Below are 20,161 nucleotides of genomic sequence, written 5' to 3' on the forward strand. Positions count from 1 at the left end.
ACCTCGTCTCCTAAACGTCTTAGTGATTTACAATCTGCTCAACAAGAAGAGATTGCATATATGTTGGCTATTGGTGAGTGTGAATCTGGTACAGGAGCTAATCAAATTGGTACATTGCATAGACCTGGTGCTACTCGTTGGAGCTCTCATTATGATTCTGTTAGGAACTTGATAGACATGTATGCAGCAACTTGTAAGATCCTTGGAAATCTCAATGAAAATGGGCCAAATGGTACAATACGTGGTGAAGCTTGTGGTTTATGCAACATGATTACGAGTTTTGAATTTGTATTTGTGTTGTTTTTGATGGAAAAGATCTTAGAAACCACTGACATTCTTTGTCAAGCTCTACAAAATAAATCACAAGACATTGTGAATGCTTTAAAATTTGTCTCAACCACAAAAGTCATCCTTCTAAAATTTAGAGAAGATGGTTGGGATGAATTTTTTGTGAAAGTAAAGGTTTTTTGTGAACGACATAATATTGAGATGTCTGATATGAGCTGTGGTTATAAAGTTAATCGTTATTGTCAACAACGGGATCATGTTACAGTTGAGCATCACTATCACTATGATATTTTTAATGCTGCAATAGATTTTCAAGTGATGGAACTAAATTGTAGATTCAGTGAGGCAACAATGGAACTTCTTGCTCTTTGTTCAGCTTTGGATCCTACTGATTCATTTAAAAAGTTTAATATGGGCGATATTTGCAAGCTTGCATCAAAATTTTATCCGGCTGATTTTAGTCAACAAGAAATTCATGCTTTGAGAGTTGAATTGGAACACTATCAACTTGACATAGTTTGTGATCATGAGTTTCAACAAATTTCTACTCTTTCTGCATTATATAGAGAAATGATTGTGACTAAAAAGGCTGAGAGTTATGTTATGATTCAAAGATTGATTCGTCTTGTCTTAACTCTTCCTGTATCAACTACAACTGCAGAGAGAGCCTTTTCATCCATGAAATTTCTCAAAACGGCACGTCGCAACAAGATGGATGATGATTTACTTTCTGATTGCATGATTCTCTACATAGAACGACAATTGTCTGAGAAAATAGACTTGGAATCAGTAATAGATGAGTTTTATACACTAAAATCTTGTCGAGCACAGCTTAAGTAGATGAAGTATTTTGTATGAAATTTGAACTATGTAAAAAGATATTGGGATATAAATATTATGTGTTTGTTAAATGTTTAGTATACATGTATGTTTTATTATTGTCGTAATTTAGCCCAGGGCATTTAAAGTCTCTGGCTACGCCATTGACTGAGCGGACATCACCCGATCGATCAGGGCATCATGGGTCAGTCGGTAGGGAAACGAGTCGCTCGGACCGCCCATCTGGCGCAAAGAACGACATTATACAGGAGGATACACAGGAGAAGATAAGAAAATAAAATAGAACACGCTGTCTATCATTAAATATAAGGAAGTCAAAATAAAGAACACGCTTTTGTCAATTAATATTATTAAATAAGGACAGATGAACGATCAGAGAAAAAGGTATAAAAAAATACGTTATATATGAGGAAGATAAAATTTTCTATTTTTTGAATTTCTCTTCTTGATTTTGACTTGAGCATCAGAGAATTAACGTAAAGACCCTTTCCTTAATTTTAAATTTATTTTATAGGATCTAGGTCTTCATTCCGTCAACGGTCACTCCATCCTCAATTTTTCAACTCCCTTCATTCAAACAGCAGGATAATTCGAACAGGATCAAGATCAATATCAAATTGTATGTTTAATTTATGGTTATAGGAAGAAATTTATAAAGTTGTGGAGTTTAGAGGCTCGAAGGAGACCGTTTTATTTCTATAAATCAAAATGTCCCCCACTATTTCACTCAACAATTTAAAATAATAATTAAAGATTTAATAGACTATTATTATTATTATTATTATTAACTCGAACGGAATCCACAGCGACAAAGCGCAATACGGCACCTTTCCTCGGGTGGCTGCCACGTCGCCACTTGGATGGATCAGCCCAAAAGCCATCACGAACTTCACATTTTTTAAAATTTTAATTATATTTTTTCTTGTACGACTGGACGTGTCCATTATTTTTTTTTTCATTTTTTTCCTCGTTTAATAATAATAATAATAATAATAAACATGTGTGTTTAACTTTGATTTAATTAACAATTAAATATTTTGTTTGGGGGTTAAGTGATTGTATAATCAGTCGAGCAGTCATGGGATTCAATGTTGACTTGATAATTTTGTAATGAAATCAATATTTATTTGTTAATTTTGCATTAATTTCTGCTCACACGTGGCGACGCAACCCGAAGCACCAAAAGAAGAGGCGAAATGTGAATAGAAGCCTGTCTCACTGAGCAACGAGTGGTAGACGATGAACACATGCCTGCCATTATGCGTCTACAGTGCTCTGAAGAATTCCTCTTCACCCGATGCCGATGGCTTTTTGGAGAGATTGGGCATAAAATCCGTTCTCCCATTGATTTCGTCCCCTCAACGGCTCCGGTGCTCGTTCTTGCCGCCTACTCCGCGCCATAGGCGTCTATGCCATTTCACCCGGCGATGGATCAAGCGGTTTAGGCGGCGGTTTCGGCTCAAGTGTGAGCGCCGCCGCCTCCATCTCTTTGCTTTTGAGTTGTTTTCGCGGCCCTCTTACGGTGGTTGGGTGCTTGTTCTTTACTATAGTGGGGTTTCCGCGAGAGAAATTTGGATGCAGATACGTCTCTGGTCCGTTTGGGTTCTGGTCTTTTGGTTGTTGCAAAGTTTGAATCTCGGAAATCATTGCGAGTTGGATTTTTTTTTTTTTTTACTTTTGGTTTCTTGTTGTTTGTGTTCTCGCCGTAACAACTGAACTAGAATCCCGGAATTGTTTTCCCCGAAAGTTTTGGGGTAAAGAAGGGGAGAAAGGGCGTTCTGCTTTGTTTTTTGGAAAACTATCTCCTTGAAACTGATCTTTTTGTCTTCCTTGTCGTGTATTTCGCTTTTTCACTCTGTTTGATGCTAGATATCAGATTGACGTTGTTTGTCTGATCGGTCAGTTAATTTACTTCGTGAGTTTTGGTTTCGCGCATCAAAGTTGTCGTTGCAAATTCAAGTTTCCTTCGATTCGTTGTAAACTTGTACACGAAGTGTAAGGCTCCAAGATTCGAGCTGCATGCAGGTAATGGAGGATTGGTTTGATCATGGTAGTTGAGAAGCAGTAATAACAGTTTGAGACAGACATGGAACAAGTTTCTGATTGATATTGTGTTTGGAGACTGAACACAATGCAAACACCAATTTTCTTCGGGAATCATGGAGTTCGACAAGCAAAGGGTTCTCAGACAGCCCATGCAAATCTAGTGCCTTTGTCGATTGGATCTCAAACTCTCTACGGGGAGTCTTTCGGCCAGCTGAAGCCTCCATCTTGGGACCATGCCAATGTGGTGGACCAGCCTCCAGCTGTGTCACGAGAATTGAATCATGTTCTTGATCCAAGGCAGTGGCTAGAAAACCCAGATAACGGGTGGAATGGAATACCAAAGTTAACCATATTCCCAGGTAACCTTCTTGCTGTGCCATTTTCTTATATTTCTTGTTGCTGTTTCAATCATGTCATTGGAACATTCACTTTTTTATTGTTTTCCTGCGGCTGGTTTTCAACTTGAGACGCCAAATCGCCAAGTATTGAAGTTTGCCTAAGTGACATAATCTGTAAATTTTGTTCTGTGAAATTTTTTAAAGTTCTACATGACTTTTGAGGCTAGATTATTTAAGATGCTACTCTACTCTCTCATTATGACTCCCATCTTCTTTTGTTTCAGAACACACTTAGTTCAACCAATGTTAAGCCATACTGGTATTGCTGCACAAACAGGAGTTTTTAGGTGGGACACGAGCAGGACTTTGCTTCACATAATAAATGATACTGAAAAGGAGGATAGCTAAGTGTAAGAAATCTGAAAGAAAAAAACTGTAAAAGCCCAATTTTAAGGTTACTCCAAGATTAGGATCTAACAAAGAAGAATTTTGTTACTTGATAGATGATAAATTTATTAAAAATTACACCTCTTTAATAGATTTCACCCAAACAAACTAGGAAGCAAATTGAATACATAGGAAACACACCAATCTAATTAGACTCCTAGCAAAACTATTCTACATTCTAAATTAAAAACATATCGAATTTCTTTACACCCTAGAATAAACAATTGTCATTTGTCAACTTTAAACCCTTCTTTAAGAAGCTTCTTCTGCTACAGAGATGTTATAAACTACAAACTTAAAAGTTTAAAAACTCTTAAAAACTATATTCCTATTTTGCATTATTTACACTGTTGCAAAAATAAGATAACAGGAAAATGCTCAGCTTTTTACAGTTTTTATAGTGATTGTTTCTCCCTTTGGTCAGATTCCTATTTCCTGCAACTCTTTTACATTGAATTTGTGTTTCCTTCAATATCTATTGGATTCTACGAAACAAAGCATGTGTTGATTGAATGACAGTACGAATCCTTGCAACTGTAACTTTGAAGGTAAAAATTGCTCTGATGCTCAATTAAGACAAGGGATGTAACTAGGTATTTGTGATGCCAATATACCAGGATCAAACGTATAACAACGTTGTTGGGATATAATCTTGTCACCTCCACTACAAACAATAATAGTCTCATGTCCAACATACCATTCAATACGGCAAGTGGACACTTTGTGGTTACCAAAAAGGAAAAAAATATTGGACATTTTGCAATGTATTGAATATAAAATCATAACAAAGTTTGCATGTATTGCACTAGGTTAATCATCATCATCATCAATTTCTTATCGTCACCACCAAATTATCATCAAGCTCAGGCTGTGAGTTTGTCCTAACTATTTGTGTTTCCTTCATGAATCTATCACTTCATTAAACTCTATATAAGGTTACATCAATATTGATATTCTAATTAACTAAATTCATTTATTGACTAATGTATTGAAAAGTTTCAACCACATCAAGACCCTTCAATGCAGAACACAAACATGTATTTTAGCTGTACTACAACTGTGAAATAACTTTCTTTAGCAAGGATACTAAAATTATTGTGTTTCAATGGGTGTGACTTGTGAACTCTATGTACGTGATGCAACTGATTTCAAGCAGCATGAACCATGTCTTCTGGTTTTTCTATTGTAGTTTTTGTTGATTAGTACTTGTACTGTGAACTTGTCCACTTACATCTGCTTACCTTAGGCCCCAAGTATATTGTGAAGGAACCGAAAACTCAGGAACATATGATGCCCTTCTTTCTACAATCTCTACCAGCAGACAACCCAGGTGGTTTGGAGCATAGATTTGGTGAACAGACTGTGGTAAGTTATTGTTTGTCATGCTCTCAATTTAAGTTTACTATTGCTTTGATTTTTCATTCTTATTTTCTCTTGCCAATGTAGATTTGTCCTAGCTATGGTCTTTATGCAACTTATGAAGCTCACGCTCCTTTTCCCTTATTTTGGTGACTAGTAAATATTTTATACCTTTTTTTTTTGTTCCTTTGGATTTCAATTCCTTCATTTGTGAAGTGTGTTCATCAATTTATCCTACTGAAATGTTGGATTACTAGACCTTTGTGGTATTTCAAACTGAGTTAATCACTCAGCTGATACATTGACTTTATTTTTGTTTCCTGATTTTCTGAAAATAGCCTTATACAGGCCTAGTCAATTTATGTTCATAAACTTCACAAGTAGTTAATCGTTCTGTTAATTTGGGACCAAGACTAAAATTTTAAATAGTACAAACATAACCATACTTATGAACCGTGCATCTAAAATACGTTTTTATTCTGCATAAGCTTCATGTAAGGTTTCATGGCTGCTACTAAAACTAGACTTTACTAGAGATCACTTTGTTCATTCTTTGCTTTACTTTCGCCTTCAATCTAATTCATTCAACTTATCGTATTGTAAAATTTACTTGGCATTATCAATTTCATATTAACCTAGTTATCTCTCAGTGTATCATTGATAGGGAAAGCTGCACTTCTTGCTCATATGCTATCATTTTAATTTCCTTATTCATCCTGATTTCTACATATCCAATCTCAACAGTCTCATATGTATTACAATAATTTTTTTATTGTTTCGTTTCATAAGCATCAATCAGGAATTCTATTCAGCTCAATCTCCATTCATACTTAAACCTACGAATGATATCGTTGTCAATCTCTCATTATTGAATAATAAACCAAGTGGATCAATAGGTCTCTTATTCATCCCGTTTAACCATTCCTTTTAACTGTTTTGTGATGGAAATTACATTTCATTTATATTAACATAAAACCTTTCCTCAGTAGGTTTCTTTTTCATCCCTATCAGTCATTGTATTGGTGTAAAACTTTTCCAATTATACTATCAATGAGTTCAATATCATTATCTATTTAGCTTTTGCTAGAGTCGACAAAGAATTGTACTAACCAAATTCTTACTACATCTACTCAGTCACTTAGAATACTACTTAAACTAACTCTCGATTACTATAACTAGAAATTTACAGATTCATATTGCAGAATGGGTGTGTGCCTTTACCAATGGAGATACCTGAAGGGCTAATTTATGTGAATGGAAAGCAATTCCACGCAATTCTCCGTCGCCGCAAAGCCCGTGCCAAGGCAGAGAAAGACAGTAAAACCAGCAAAGTTAGGAAGGTAACAGTTTTTTCATAGCATAATATTCTCTTTCAGTCCATAGATCCATAGTTATTTCCATAATCTTCTCTTTGTTATTGTGCAGCCATATTTGCACGAGTCACGCCATCTTCATGCTATGAGACGGGTGCGAGGCTGCGGCGGCCGCTTCGCCAACACCAAAAAGGAAGGCAATGGACAGAGCGAAAACAATGCAGTCCTTGCAAGCTCCATCCTTCACGTGGATCATAGCAATCATCATTACGTCGAACGTCTGCATCCATCTCCATCTCCCTTCCATTCCCACGTCAACATGGTCGATGGTGGACAAGGAACGACCAGCAGCATCTGCAGCAGCTGGGGTGCAGCAGCTGATGGCTGCTGCTATCTCAAAGTCTGACGAGATGGATGCTGTGGAGGAGGGCGATTGAGAACATCACTTATCGTTGATTCCCCCTCTCCAGAACTCTGAACAGTCAGATAGAAGCATAACTTTGCCGTCATCTGGTTGTTCTAGGCAATTCATTCTTGGCTCATCTGCATTGGGAATTCTGAAATCATCAGACTGTTGTTCCTGGGAGAGGACAGCAGCCTTGGGAAGTCCTTTGTGCATTTACTCCTAAACCAATTTGGTGGATGTATTAATTATGGTCTCATTTAGGTGGTGATCGTACTATTAAATTGTGGTTTCTGTGCTTATGTAAGTTTGAGTATCGAATTTGTTGATTTTAAATACAAATTAAATATTTCTTGAGTCGGTTTGGAAAACTTGTGAGTAGGTTTCATTCGTTTGCACCCCTATCAAGTATGTGAAATTTGATTGGATCGATCGGTTCCACCAGAAAGAAATGAGAATCAACAGTAGATTCAAATTAATCGATCAAAGCCATATGACTCCGATAGTGCAGTTAGAAGAATAAATAAGAGTATTTTGAATCCCGATAAATATTTCGAAAATCAACCTACCCCTGCATATTAAAAACGAAAATAAGATGGAATGGATAATGCTAGTGTCGATTCAAGTAGATAAGTCGATCAAGCTGGACACTCAACGTCACACGATGAAAACAAATTCTACAGATGTCAATCCAGACACGACGCTCCGTCCTTAGCACCCGTTAATTTATTTCTAAGCTAAACATAAATTATGAATAATTATTAGTAATTAATATAAATGATCCATATATGAGTAAAGATATGTTCAGACGTCATCAAATTTTGATCCCTTATTTCAAATTTCTTTTATCACAAAGGTTCGAAGAACAGGCACAATTTTATTGGCCAAAAATCAATAGGGTACTTTTTATCTTTGAAATCATCCGTTCCATTTTAATTTTTTAATCAAAAGACGTTATAATTACTCAATTATTCATTACTATACAATTTTCATTATTATCTTTCATCGATATTTCCTGTCTAAATCTTATATCGACAGTGATAGAGCTAGAAATTATATCCCGTTCAGGCTAAAAATGGCTTTCAAATGGATGTCTAAGCTAAAGGGCTTCTCTTTTGATTTGAAAATTTAAAATTAATGGGATATATAAGCAAAATTAACATTAGCAACAGCTAGGTCCTCGGGCTACAACACAAGTTCATGCCTGGCTCTGCAATTGTATATCAGAACCGCATTATAACAATTACGAATCCATAATTACTATACAATTATAGTAATTATAAAACCGTGAATGTTAAGTAGGTTTTGAGTGACCATATTTTTTTTAATTCAAATTGGATTACGAGATACATAATATATTAAATCAAAGTTCATTCAAAGATTTATATTTGTTATCTTATATGATTTGTAACGACACGGTCTTAGGCCATCTTCAAAAATATTTTTAAAGGCTTACAAAATTTTAATACTCTTTATTAAAGTTTACTATAACTATTATAGTTATAGTAATTATGAAATTATATTGTAATTGTTATAACATATGTAATAATTATGATTTCATAATGACTATAATGCGCCCGATCAATTTTAGGATTTAGATAAGAGATATATGTGAGATAATTATGAAAACAATACTTAAATGTAGATCTGCCCCTAATATCGATCTCCCGGATATGAAGGGAAGTACATGATGAAAATAAGAATACTGATGTGATGTAATGAATTACTCTTTTAATTATTTAGAAAAAAATTTCTTTATTTTTGTCCAATTTTGTTTTACTAACTAAATGTACCATCCATTAATAACTCTGATTTTAATTTCTTTAATTTGACGCGTGATATTCAACTTATATTAATTAATTTTAAAAATAATTAATTCAATCTCATAAAAATACTTCACCAGCTATTAAAATAAATTTAAAAATACCCATGATCCACCAACCTAATTTTTTTTTTGTCAACCGTATATTAATTTATCAAAATTAAGATTCGTATATATCTAAAAAAAAAAATTAAGAAGCGTTTGCCGCATCATTTGCCCGGGACAGCTCCGATCTCAATTTTAATTAAGAAAACACGTGCATTGAATTAGCTGGCTAGAGCCCACTTCTTTCCAGCCGATTACAGACACTGTTCTGAGCAGTGAGCAGCTGTATTTAGATAAAGCGGCGGCATCAAAACGTGCTTGAGGTGGGAAATGGGCACGAGTTGCACGCGGCGGAGTTCGGCCTCGCCGCGTGCGCCCGACCCCCGCGCGCGCGCGCTCTTCCTGTTTTTTCTTTCACACTTCTTCAATCCTATAAAACCAGCTCCTCCCTCTCCGTCGCAATATCGAATTCCATCGCTTCCCTTGCAAGCTAAGTAATCCTCGACCTCGATCATTTTCCTGCTGAAAAAAGATCGCCGAGCTGTTCGACCGGAGATCGACGACGAGAATGAGTCGCGACGCGATCGACCTCCGGCTTCGCCTCGGCAACGCGAGCGCTGACGGCGACCGCCGTTCGAGCACGCCCAGATTTTGCGGAGTGGAGCAGCAGGGGAATCAACAGATCACCATTTTTTACAATGGCCAGATTTGTATCCGCAACGTCACAGACCTTCAGGTTTGTGACTCTCTCTCTCTCTCTCTCTGTTTTCCCCTCGAAAGGTTTATTTAACTTTTAGCTCGCAGCGATTTATTTATTTACCATTGGAAAATTAAACAGGCGAGAGCAATCATCTGCATGGCCACGAAAGAGATGGACGATCAATGGAGGAAGGAGAGTACACAAGCAAAGGAGAAGGAATCCTCACCCTCCCAGCTGCTGCTTCATCATCGCTCGTCGGTGCGACGACCGCCTCTATCTATGGAGCAGCAGCTCCTCATGAACCCTAAGCTTCCGATGAAGCGATCACTGCAGCGGTTTCTCCAGAAGAGGAAGTCCAGATCACTTGCTATATCGCCTTATTATATGCACACTTCAGAACCTTTGTCCTCCATCAAATCTTGATACCCACATGTAATTCTACTTGGAAAATAGATTTTTTTTTAAAGTATTTAATAATACTGGATAGATTTAGTTATATAAATTTAAAAGGAATTGATATCAATGGCTAATTAATTATTGATTCAAAACAAAAGAGGATCTTCAAAACAAAGATCATTCTTCGGGAAATCGTGTTACGATCAAATCAAGTTGTTTTGAAGTTTCAACCACCATGTGCCAGTATGAGTAATTTTTAGTTACTCAAAGAAGTTCAAAGAATCTGCAATCTACAGGAAGAAAATCGTTTAAATTATTGAACAAAGATAAACAGAGCGACGCATGTTTTACATCGTTTGTAATACGTTGTCATTCCTTTTTGAAAGTAAGTATTACACTAGTGGGAGAGTAGCATGCCGACACTGTCCCAGCTAAGTGCATATATGACCATGGAAAGCACGTTATACCATTCGACATTTAGGTTACAAACGCACAGAGCTCAAAGAATTTAGCATGTCTAAGAAGAAGGCTTAGTGTCGCCGGCCCAAACACCGTCCCATGTGCCGCTAACTTTAGGTCCGTCGAGGAAATTTTGGCCAGCAGGGACAGGAAATTCGCCAGGTCCTGGTTGCTGCTGATTCTTAGGCTTTGTTCGGATGCCCAGTATCCTCAAAACAAATCTTGCGAGCTCGCCATATAGCATTCCAGACCGGTCGAAAAGCTACAGATGTCAAATAAGTTGTTAACAATATTCTGTCAAGTAAAAAAAAAATAGAGCCAAATTTGGCAAAGTAAAACTAACCTGAAGAAGGGCAGTCATGAACAAGTGAAAAGCCTGAGTATTCTGATCTATGAGTATAGAAATTCGACCGAAGAAATTCACAACGCCTTGCATCTACGAAATGGATTTTAATTTCGTAAGTAGAATAATAACATCGTCAAATCAGCGAGAGAGTTCTAAGTTGGTAATAAATAAGTTTGCAGTCACAAATTTATCTACCACACGAAGAAAGGACATCCAGAAACTTGGCGGGGATGATGGGGGACCAAATGGATTATTTGGATCTTGGTTACCATAAGGACCTCCCATGCCCATACCATAGCTGCCCATAGGGCCACCAAGGCCACTATTGTACATGCCACCTCCATACATTCCTGAACTTCCATACAAATTCCCATAGCCTGAATTCATATTGTTACCATAAACGCCACCATATGATCCGATACCCCCATAGGATCCAACACCCCCATAGGAGCCATACATGCCAGAACCATAGCTTGAATTGTATACATTTGATCCGTAACCTACAATAGAAATGAGAGCATCAAGACTAATAAATTTTGAAAATAACAATTTCCAAACGTAGTACCTCCGTAACTGGTGCCATAGTTCTGCCATGGCCTTGGAGGAACAGGTCCTGTGAGAGTATTATTGGTAGTAGTAATATTCCTGTCAACAGTTGGAACAACTTCACCAGGTTTTGCAGTGCCAGATGCTTCAACGACATCACTAGTGTTGCCCGATGATGGTGGCTTAAATGGTGCAGGACTTGATGAATCACCAGCTCTTTCCCATGGTTTTGGTGGTGGGGCACCTACAGAAGAAAAAAATAATTGCAATTCAATTCAAAAATCTTTATATGTGTGGTCCCCAAATAAACTCAACACATGAAACTCGATCTAATTTCTCTATAATAGACTTGACTATATGCTTAAATTTGTATGCAAAATTAAAAAAGAAAAAAAAGCAGATCATCAGCTTTTACATTGTCTCCCAAGAATGCTGAATAAAACCTAATACAATGGGAGTAGTGGCTGAACAAGCATTAGTAGTTATGTAACACTCAGAATTTGTGGAAGATCAAATTCTTAAACATATGAAGACCAAAAATTTATATTAGTAATATCATATAAAAAAGAATTCATTTATGAACTAAAGATACAAAGAAAATATAAAAAGGTTGAACCTAGAACATTGAACATATAGCTGGCCTTGATTCACCTAATATGCCTATAAAAAATTAGCGATATTGAAAAAGGGCTTGTGGATTCAGAGCATAGGATGGTTGTGAGGTTTAACAAAATTCAATATAATTCCTTGCAAATGAAGTGAAAAAAAACATAAACTAGTAGAAATGAATCATCGTCAACCGTCTAATTCAAAATAACATCACATATTCCCACCTCTTTCTTTCATTACTCTTTTTCTACTTAACCTCTCTTGCATCACACATATTTTTAACCTCATTTGTTTTTTCTAAGGCATTTGGGATGCATTTGTTCCTCTCTCTTTTTTCTCTATGTAATCTCTTCTAGGTTTTCAGAGAGAGGAGGAGAGTGTCATGTGCTTTTATCCTACTTGGATTTCATTCCAGAAGGCAATAGGACAAAGGCCTCCTTCCTTCTGGTGGCAAGCCTATGTTGACACAATATGAGGGAAACCTCACAAAGGTAACAGTGAAATGGGCATTGGCTGCCAAGCTTTGAATGTTGGTTGGTGCAGAAGAGCAAGGACAATTAAATCTGGGTTATGCAGATCTATAAATCAACAACATGCAGCAACGTGGTGAAAAGGGTCCAGAGATGAGGAATCATCCGTCAAGAGCACCTTATCTGAAATGTCTTCAAGCAAGGGCACGATGGAGATCGAATTCCAAAGTGACATGTGTGAACCACAAGTCGCAACAAACAAAAATGTTTGACTCATCTGATCGTTACAGTAAGTTCACACATCAATTTCACAATCCCTGGATAAGGCCTGATTTCATGGACTTAGTTAACTCAGCAAGGTATTTTAATCATAGGATCTAACAATTCTACATAAACCTACCCCAAAATACGCAAGGTGGAAAGATAATTGCTCCTGTCAAAGTTTTGTGTGAGCATTAACTATGCCTATATCAGTCAATCAATTAACGAGAAATTGACGATCACAACATTTCAATAATTTTTTCAACAAAGTCTTTTAAAGCATTATGTTTTTATGAGATACTAATACCTAGCAAACAATACATTTGACAATACTTCCCCTTATGATTAAAGAATTAAAAATTATGATGAATAACCAAATCACAGCTTAAAGCTCAAAGTGGATAAACTCAAGGTTATAAACGAACAGAACTTTGTTCAAACTTATTTATTAGAAAACAAATGAGCTTTGAGCTCAACACAAGTTCAATATATATCAAGCTCAAAATTTTATGTCCTAGCTTGTTTATTTAAAAATTGATTGAGATTTAACTGAACACAAGCTTTTTACCAAGCCTAAGTGAAACGTATTCATTTGTTTCTTGAAAATGTAAATGAATCTCAGAATTTTTTAAAAACTACACACAAATAATATCACAATTATATATCCTTTCATTGCCTAAACAAACTATATGAGTAAAACGTAGAGAAACCTTAGATTAGAGTGTATCCAAGTATATTCACGAACTTTCTTCGCCATAGTTTTGGTGAGCTAAGCTCACAAGTCACAAGTATAAAGTGCTCGAGTTTATCCATTTATTTTTCATAGTAAACGAAAAGGGACTATGCAAACCTACAAATCAATTACAAAAGTTCAACTTTTAATTTGAGTTACCCTAGTTACACGCTACCTCTCTCTGAACGCAATCGATACATGAACTATGCAAACCTACGACTAGATTCGAGCAACGTAGGGAAACAAATCGATCGAAACCCTAATAAGATTCTTGCCCAAGGGATTCAAAAAAAAAAAATCAGGGGAAACACCTACCTGAGCGAAAAATGAAACCAAAAAAAAAAAGGTAACCGGAGAATCACCTACCTGCAGGTGGAGAGTTGGATCCCATATTGTTGGCAGAACCAGATCTACAAAAAACACCCGCTGCAACCCATCTCTCTCTCTATCCGACGAAGGCGATGAGGGCTTCGCCGACTGCTTCGCTTTACAAACCTCGTCGAACACCAATGACGGAAACTTTGGATCCCTCGTTATCCCACCCGATAAAACTAGCATCCGGATCCGTTAGCCGTTCGGATGTCGGATTCCGGAGGTCGATAATTAGCGGATACGAAGTTTCCATTTTTGTCGTGTCCAGATTTTGCCAACGAATAATGATCTGCTTTATTTAGTTCGATTCTTCTGCTTACTGTTGCATGATGTTTTTTTTACACGTTGCTCACAAAGGGGAATCTGATAATGTGTGCGCTCATTGCTGAAGAGTTTTGCGAAGAAAACTCTTAATCTTTTAGGTTGCACGATTTATATTAAAATTTGTTAGATAGCTAGAAAACTTTTTAATCCGGATAATCTTCCATAAAGCAAAGCGTGATTAACTGTTAAAAAAACGATGACTTGTTATATATATACATAATGGAATTAAATATTATATGAAGTAAGATGTAACTGTTGGAATTTGAGGTAATTTAATAATAGGGATGACAATGGGTAGGATTTGGATAGGATTTAAGATTTCATATCCTTCGTACTCATCTCTATTTATTATATCTATACTCATACTCATCCTCATACCCATCGGGTATTTAACTTTCATACTCATCCCCATACCCGTCAGAGTTTCGAGTACCCATATCCTACCCGTCATCCTATTATTCCCTACCATTCTCATTTTAAAAAAATATTTCAATGTACTTGTCAGCTCTTCCTCGTCTCGCGCTCCTTTAATCGGGTGAACATTTTTTGTGGAAAAGAAGATGAGATGCGTGTTGATTACAGGATAAAGAGACAAACTAAATTTTTTTTTTCTAAGACAAGACGAAAAACGGACTAAAATTATTTTCTTTCCCAATAAAAAATGAGGCTTATAAATAAATAAATAAATATATCAGGTAGGGTATGGGTGAGATTTTATCACATCCGCCTTCATACCTATACCCGAAATACCCATATTCGAATATCCATTTACTATAATCGGATATAAAAATTCTCTATATATCCTTTTCCATTCGAATCGGATGTCAAATTATCTATCGAATTTGGATGAAATTATCATCCCTAATTAATATCCCGATACATATTGTTATGTTAACGTTTCTTCTTCAATCTTCCTCACATTTCAAAATTTATTTCTAATTTCAAATGTAACTGGACTGATTTCCTCATCCGCAGCATTACAGCTACAAAATTGGAATTAGTGAGAGAGGACTGAGCATTATCTTGTATTCTTGTTCTATATTCTGAAAAGTAGAGAATGCATGCAAAGATTATATCATATGTAGTGATACGATAAATAAGGTTGTGTTGGGCACTGAAGTTAGAGTCGAAGTCAATGAAGTTTATTAATATGATGGTCAAAGTTAAGAAAGAGTCAATAGTTTGAGTCGACATGGAAGAATCATCTAGTCGATCGGACAACTTGTCCGATCGAATCCCCAAGTCCTCCTGGCTTGACGGAATCACACGGACAAACCATCTAGCCAATCGGACAAATTGTCTGATCGATTCCCAAGTCCACCCGGCGAAACGGAATCCCGAGTTGCGGCCTAGTTCAGTTCAGATTCGAGCGGTACAATCATACGGCTCAGCCAAACCACTCATCTGATCGGACATCTTGTCCAAATGGATCGCCAAGTTGGCCCGGCTCGGGCTACTTGCCCGAGCGGGCGTTGAGTCCGTAAGGAGGTCAAGTTCTCATAATGGTCAACACTCAGTCGACCCAATCTCATCCAAGTACAAAGTCCGATCGGACGTTGGAGATGATTTGGTCAGCATATCAGCAAAACATAGTGGGGGTCATCAGTTATATAATCCAATATTCCTTTTTGACATCTTGTGTAACAATTGTCAAGGAATCAGGGGAATATTCCCCTTGCTAGCTATACGCAAGAAATTTCTACCCTATAAAGCGCATGAATTGTGAGCATATTCTAGGAAAGGTGTCAGAAGTAGACTCGACCCCGGGTCGGGTCTGGCTCGGACCCGACCCGAGACCTGGCTCGAGCCTGTAATTGGGTCAACGAGTCGGTTGCCTGTTGACCCGGTTCGTTGGGTCAAATCATAACCGGCCCGGTAAGTTGCCAAACCGGTTCCTTTGGTGAAAACCCGGCGGACCACCGGTTCGACCCACCGGTTCAACCAACATTTTTTTTTTATGGTTTGAACCACCAATTAACTGGCGGTTCCTAGCCGTTGGGGAGGGTGGGGGAGGTTTTGGGTATTTTTTTCAACAGTTATGATCATTTGACTATTTGTTGATCAATGACTATGATTTAGTGTCCGTTACTATCCAAACTCTATAAATAGAGAGCCCATTTCATTATTTTCACACATATCTTCTCTACTCTTAATCTCAATTTCGTATTCTTTATATGCTTTTGTTTCTAATTTTCAATTACAATGGAAGGATACCGTGGAGGTGCATCATCTCGAGCTCGGAAGGGAAAGGGAATAATGAATCCGCGGGAGGAAGACTCCAGCATTCAATCCATCAATGATGAGATCGAGCACCTTCTGAATCTGACGTCCGAAACACAAGGAAGTACTGATGCAATTACTTCTAAGGTTCGGGAACTTCCTCCTCTAAAGTCTTTTATTTTTACTAAACATTTTGAGAAGGTCACTCTTTCGTTGGGAGAAATGCGTGCAAAATGTAAACACTGCAATGCTTCCTACAAATTCTAAGTCGGCGGTAGCTATGGGTTGTTGAAACAACATATAGAAACGAAGCACCAGATGGAATATGGATTCGATCGTTCTCAAACACAATTATCAAGATTTTCTTCAACTAGCGATAGTATTGATTCCAATTTATTTTTATATTCGGATAATAAATTAAGAGAATCATTAGCTAAATTTATTTCCGTAGAAGATCTTTCTTTTAGTTTTGGATCAAAATGTACATTTGAAGATTTTGTAAAGAATCTCTTAATCCATGTGCTAAATATGTTCCTAGGACTACACTTACTCGTACAATTAAAAAATTAGTAAAACAAGAAAAAAAGAATTTAATTGATGAATTTAGTAAATTAGATAATAAAGTTTCTTTATGTTCCGATATTTGGAGTGATCATTGGCAAACACATTTGATCCTGTCCGAACGCTGAATCGATGGACGCTGGGCACGTGGCGCTCTTCCAACTGGTGACGTGGACCTCTGACCGGCCGTATGGATCTCCGACGAACCTGCAAGGAAGTCGGGCCAGGAAGGGGTTCCCGGCGACGACCCTCCGACGCTCAAGTCAGGCAAGAGAAAAACTATGAAGTGGCTCCGAAGATGCGAGATTGCGTGATTGCGTACCTCCGTCGAAGTCTGAGGACTCTTATATAGAGCTATGGGGAGGCGTATGCACGCCTACCGAGGCGTACACGTGTCCTTTACCATACCTTAGTATGGGCTTGTCAGAGGAATGTGTCTGACATCATACTGCTACAGTCCGAACACCTCTCTGATGGAACGATAGAACCTTCTGTCGTGAGATTCTGCGTATGGCTTGGTCGTTGAACATGCCTGTTGTCAGAAGATGTCTCCCAATGTCCCCTTGTCCTTGTCTCCTTTTTCCCCGAGCCGAGCGTCCCTCCGCTCGGCAGACATCGATCCGACCAGACGTAGGTATCGGTCCGACTGGGTGCTCGGCTGAGAGTGTTCCTTCACAGTATCGATGCTTTACGCCTCGGCCGAGTGGGCTACCCACTCGGCCCAGCGACCCTGTTCACTATGAGCGTCGGAAACCCGACTCCCTGTCGGGTTGTTTTTGATTCCGCTCGGACCCGTTCGGTCGGTCGACCCACCCCTTCTCCGATCGGCTGGCCTTCATACTGACCCTTTTGACTTTTGACCTCCACGTGGCGTTGACTCCCCTCCAGAGGGGGTCCCCCGACCCTACTGCCGGATCACTTGCATCCCCTTCAAGTCTAGTCGAAGGAGGCGATTAGTCCGACTGACTGGACCGCCAATCAAGCCGAGCGGTGTCTGTGAAACTATCCCCCGCTCGGCCCACCACGGGGATAGCTATGACCTCAGTCAACGCCGACATTCCTCAGATCTTTTCAAAATTTACGCCAATCTTCGACATTAAGGCCGGGCATGCGCTCTACGCCTCGTGAAGGCGCTCATTAAATGCACTCCAGTGGCCGAATGCCACGTGGCACTGCTGCCGTCATCGTACGGCGGCGGCGTGGTGGACAACGAGGCCGAGGCGGTTTGAAATGGACGGCCTGATGCGTGCTTCGGTCCTCGTGACCTGCATCCGACGGTGGAGGCCGCTCGGACTCAACCCTATAAAGCCTTCTCCTTCTCCCCCTTCGCCGCATTCTTTCTCTCGCATGCCCAGAGGCTTTCCCTACCGTTTCAGACTTCCGGTGATCTCATTTTTCTGTTTCCGGTGATCTCCAGCCTTCTCCTTCGATCTTCGTCTGGTTCTTTGTAAGGTTCTCACCTTTTCTCTGTTACTCTCGTGTTTTTTGTCGAGTTCTCGCTCCCTGGACACTGCACTGTTTGTCATCTTCTTCCTTCTATCGTTTGCCTTTCTTCGCATTTTGTGGTTTCATCCGTTCGGACAATGGCCAGTTCCTCTCAGCCTTAAGACCAAGCCCTCGGCCCGTGGTATACTACCATGGAGTCGCGCTTCAATCGGTGCGATGCTGATATTCTGATGGACAATTTCGACATCCCTTCTGATTTTGAAATTATCTTACCCTCCCCATCCGCTCGGCCACATAAACCACCGCGCGGAGCTTTCTGTGTTTTCCGCGACCAGTTCATAGTCGGTCTGCGCTTTCCAATCCATCCCTTCATCGTAGAAGTTTGTAATTTTTTCGACATTCCGCTCGGAAGCTTAGTCCCTAACACTTTTCGCCTTCTATGCGGCGTTGTCGTCTTGTTCAAAATCCACAACATTCCCCTCCGACCGGAGGTCTTCTACTATTTTTATTACCCCAAACAGTCCGAGTTGGGCACTTACATGTTCCAGGCTCGGCCCGGTTTAGTCTTCTTCAATAAACTGTCATCTTCCAATAAACATTGGAAAGAGTTTTACTTCTACCTGCGTCTTCCCGAACGGGCCTCCTTCCGAACCCAGTGGCAGATCGGACCGCCAACCTCCCCTAAGCTAAAGAGGTTCAAGACCCGACCGGATTATCTTCACGCCGCCAACATGCTAGCCGGTCTGAGGCTCGACATCAAAATATTCTTGCCCAAAGGAGTGATGTACATATTCGGTCTGAGTCCGATCCGGACTCCCCTCCCGAGCGGCTTCGGTAAGAATTTTACTTGTGCATTCACCTTGATTGCTAACTGATTTTCTCCTTTTTCCTTTGCAGGGAACATTGTCATGGAGTCCGTGATGGCCGGCATTTTGAAGAGGAAAGCGACGGCGCTCGAGGCCGTAGCTACCAAAGAGAAGGAGCAACTGGGCATCACCCCGGTCGGCTCTAACGAAGGAGAGAGCGACACGAATGCGGGGGAGTCGGCCGCTCAGGCTTCCGTCCGGGAGGAAGGCTCCGCTCCGGAGGAAGAGCGCCCTCTTCAACAAAAGAGGCACCGAGTGGAGACACCACTCCGATCAGCGACATCCGCGGTCCAGCCGTCCGAACGGACCACCGCCGATTCTCGCGGTAAAGCCCCAGCGGTTGAGGCGATTTCGTCCGATCGGACCCCATCCCAGCTGGATGCGTCCGCGGACCCCCTCGAGGCCATTCCCGTCAGCGCCCTTCCGCCCGCTCCCCGCCAAGTACGACGCTCGGCCATTTTGTCCCAGTTTTCTGCGCCGGCCTCCGATCCTTCTCCAGCTTCTGCCCAGACGACTCCCGGTCAGCACCGTACCATCAGGGTCTCCCTGCATCTCCCCACCGAAGAACTGATGCCCGAGGCCGATCAGCCAACCGCGCCCAAGCACATGATCACCCTGAAGGGGCCCCTAGCCGAAATGTGGGCCGACGCTCGGGCACACGTCGCAATGATTCCGCTCAGCAATCTGGCCAATAGTCATATGCAACAGGCCACTGGGGTAAGTATGTTTTCTTTGAAGTCTTCTACGCACTCTTTCCGATCGGCTATTAACAATCTTGCTTATGTCAGAGATGGGTGGAGGAGATCGCGGTCTCCAATCGTCTGGCTATGGTGGACGAGGAGCTAAAGAGGCTGAAGGCTTCAGGCGGCCCGCTCGCCTCTCAAGGCCCCTCATACGCCGAGCTGCAGAGAGAGCTAAAAAGACCCAAGACCTATTGGCGGCTGAGCAAAA

The 20,161-nt window shown here is 39.8% G+C and overlaps 3 protein-coding genes across 5 annotated transcripts; 2 read left to right on the forward strand and 1 right to left on the reverse strand.

Annotated features, from left to right (window-relative positions):
• The first annotated feature begins 2,333 nt into the window (after positions 1–2,333).
• On the forward strand, positions 2,334–7,391 carry LOC121979715 (nuclear transcription factor Y subunit A-10-like). 3 transcript variants are annotated; one of them, XM_042531705.1, is made up of 5 exons: positions 2,334–2,720; positions 3,154–3,533; positions 5,206–5,324; positions 6,521–6,658; positions 6,744–7,391. In XM_042531705.1, the coding sequence occupies exons 2-5, from the start codon at positions 3,260–3,262 to the stop codon at positions 7,035–7,037; spliced, it is 825 nt and encodes a 274-aa protein (XP_042387639.1). In that variant the 5' UTR covers positions 2,334–2,720; positions 3,154–3,259; the 3' UTR covers positions 7,038–7,391. The 3 variants fall into 3 exon arrangements, with proteins under 3 accessions (XP_042387639.1, XP_042387646.1, XP_042387635.1); XM_042531712.1 differs by having other exon boundaries at positions 2,334–2,593; XM_042531701.1 differs by having other exon boundaries at positions 2,334–3,533.
• Positions 7,392–9,259: 1,868 nt separating this feature from the next.
• LOC121979743 (protein TIFY 5A-like) lies at positions 9,260–10,103 on the forward strand. Its single transcript, XM_042531735.1, has 2 exons — positions 9,260–9,637; positions 9,740–10,103. Exons 1-2 carry the CDS (start codon positions 9,470–9,472, stop codon positions 10,022–10,024), a joined length of 453 nt encoding a protein of 150 aa, XP_042387669.1. The 5' UTR covers positions 9,260–9,469; the 3' UTR covers positions 10,025–10,103.
• A 185-nt stretch (positions 10,104–10,288) lies between these two features.
• LOC121979734 (peroxisomal membrane protein 13-like) lies at positions 10,289–13,947 on the reverse strand. The gene is made up of 5 exons (XM_042531724.1): positions 13,788–13,947; positions 11,368–11,592; positions 10,998–11,302; positions 10,800–10,892; positions 10,289–10,718 (listed from the first exon to the last, which is right to left on the reverse strand). The coding sequence occupies exons 1-5, from the start codon at positions 13,810–13,812 to the stop codon at positions 10,515–10,517; spliced, it is 852 nt and encodes a 283-aa protein (XP_042387658.1). The 5' UTR covers positions 13,813–13,947; the 3' UTR covers positions 10,289–10,514.
• Positions 13,948–20,161: the final 6,214 nt, after the last annotated feature.

The sequence above is a fragment of the Zingiber officinale genome, chromosome 1B, assembly GCF_018446385.1.
Source record: "Zingiber officinale cultivar Zhangliang chromosome 1B, Zo_v1.1, whole genome shotgun sequence".
Classification (NCBI taxonomy): domain Eukaryota; kingdom Viridiplantae; phylum Streptophyta; class Magnoliopsida; order Zingiberales; family Zingiberaceae; genus Zingiber; species Zingiber officinale.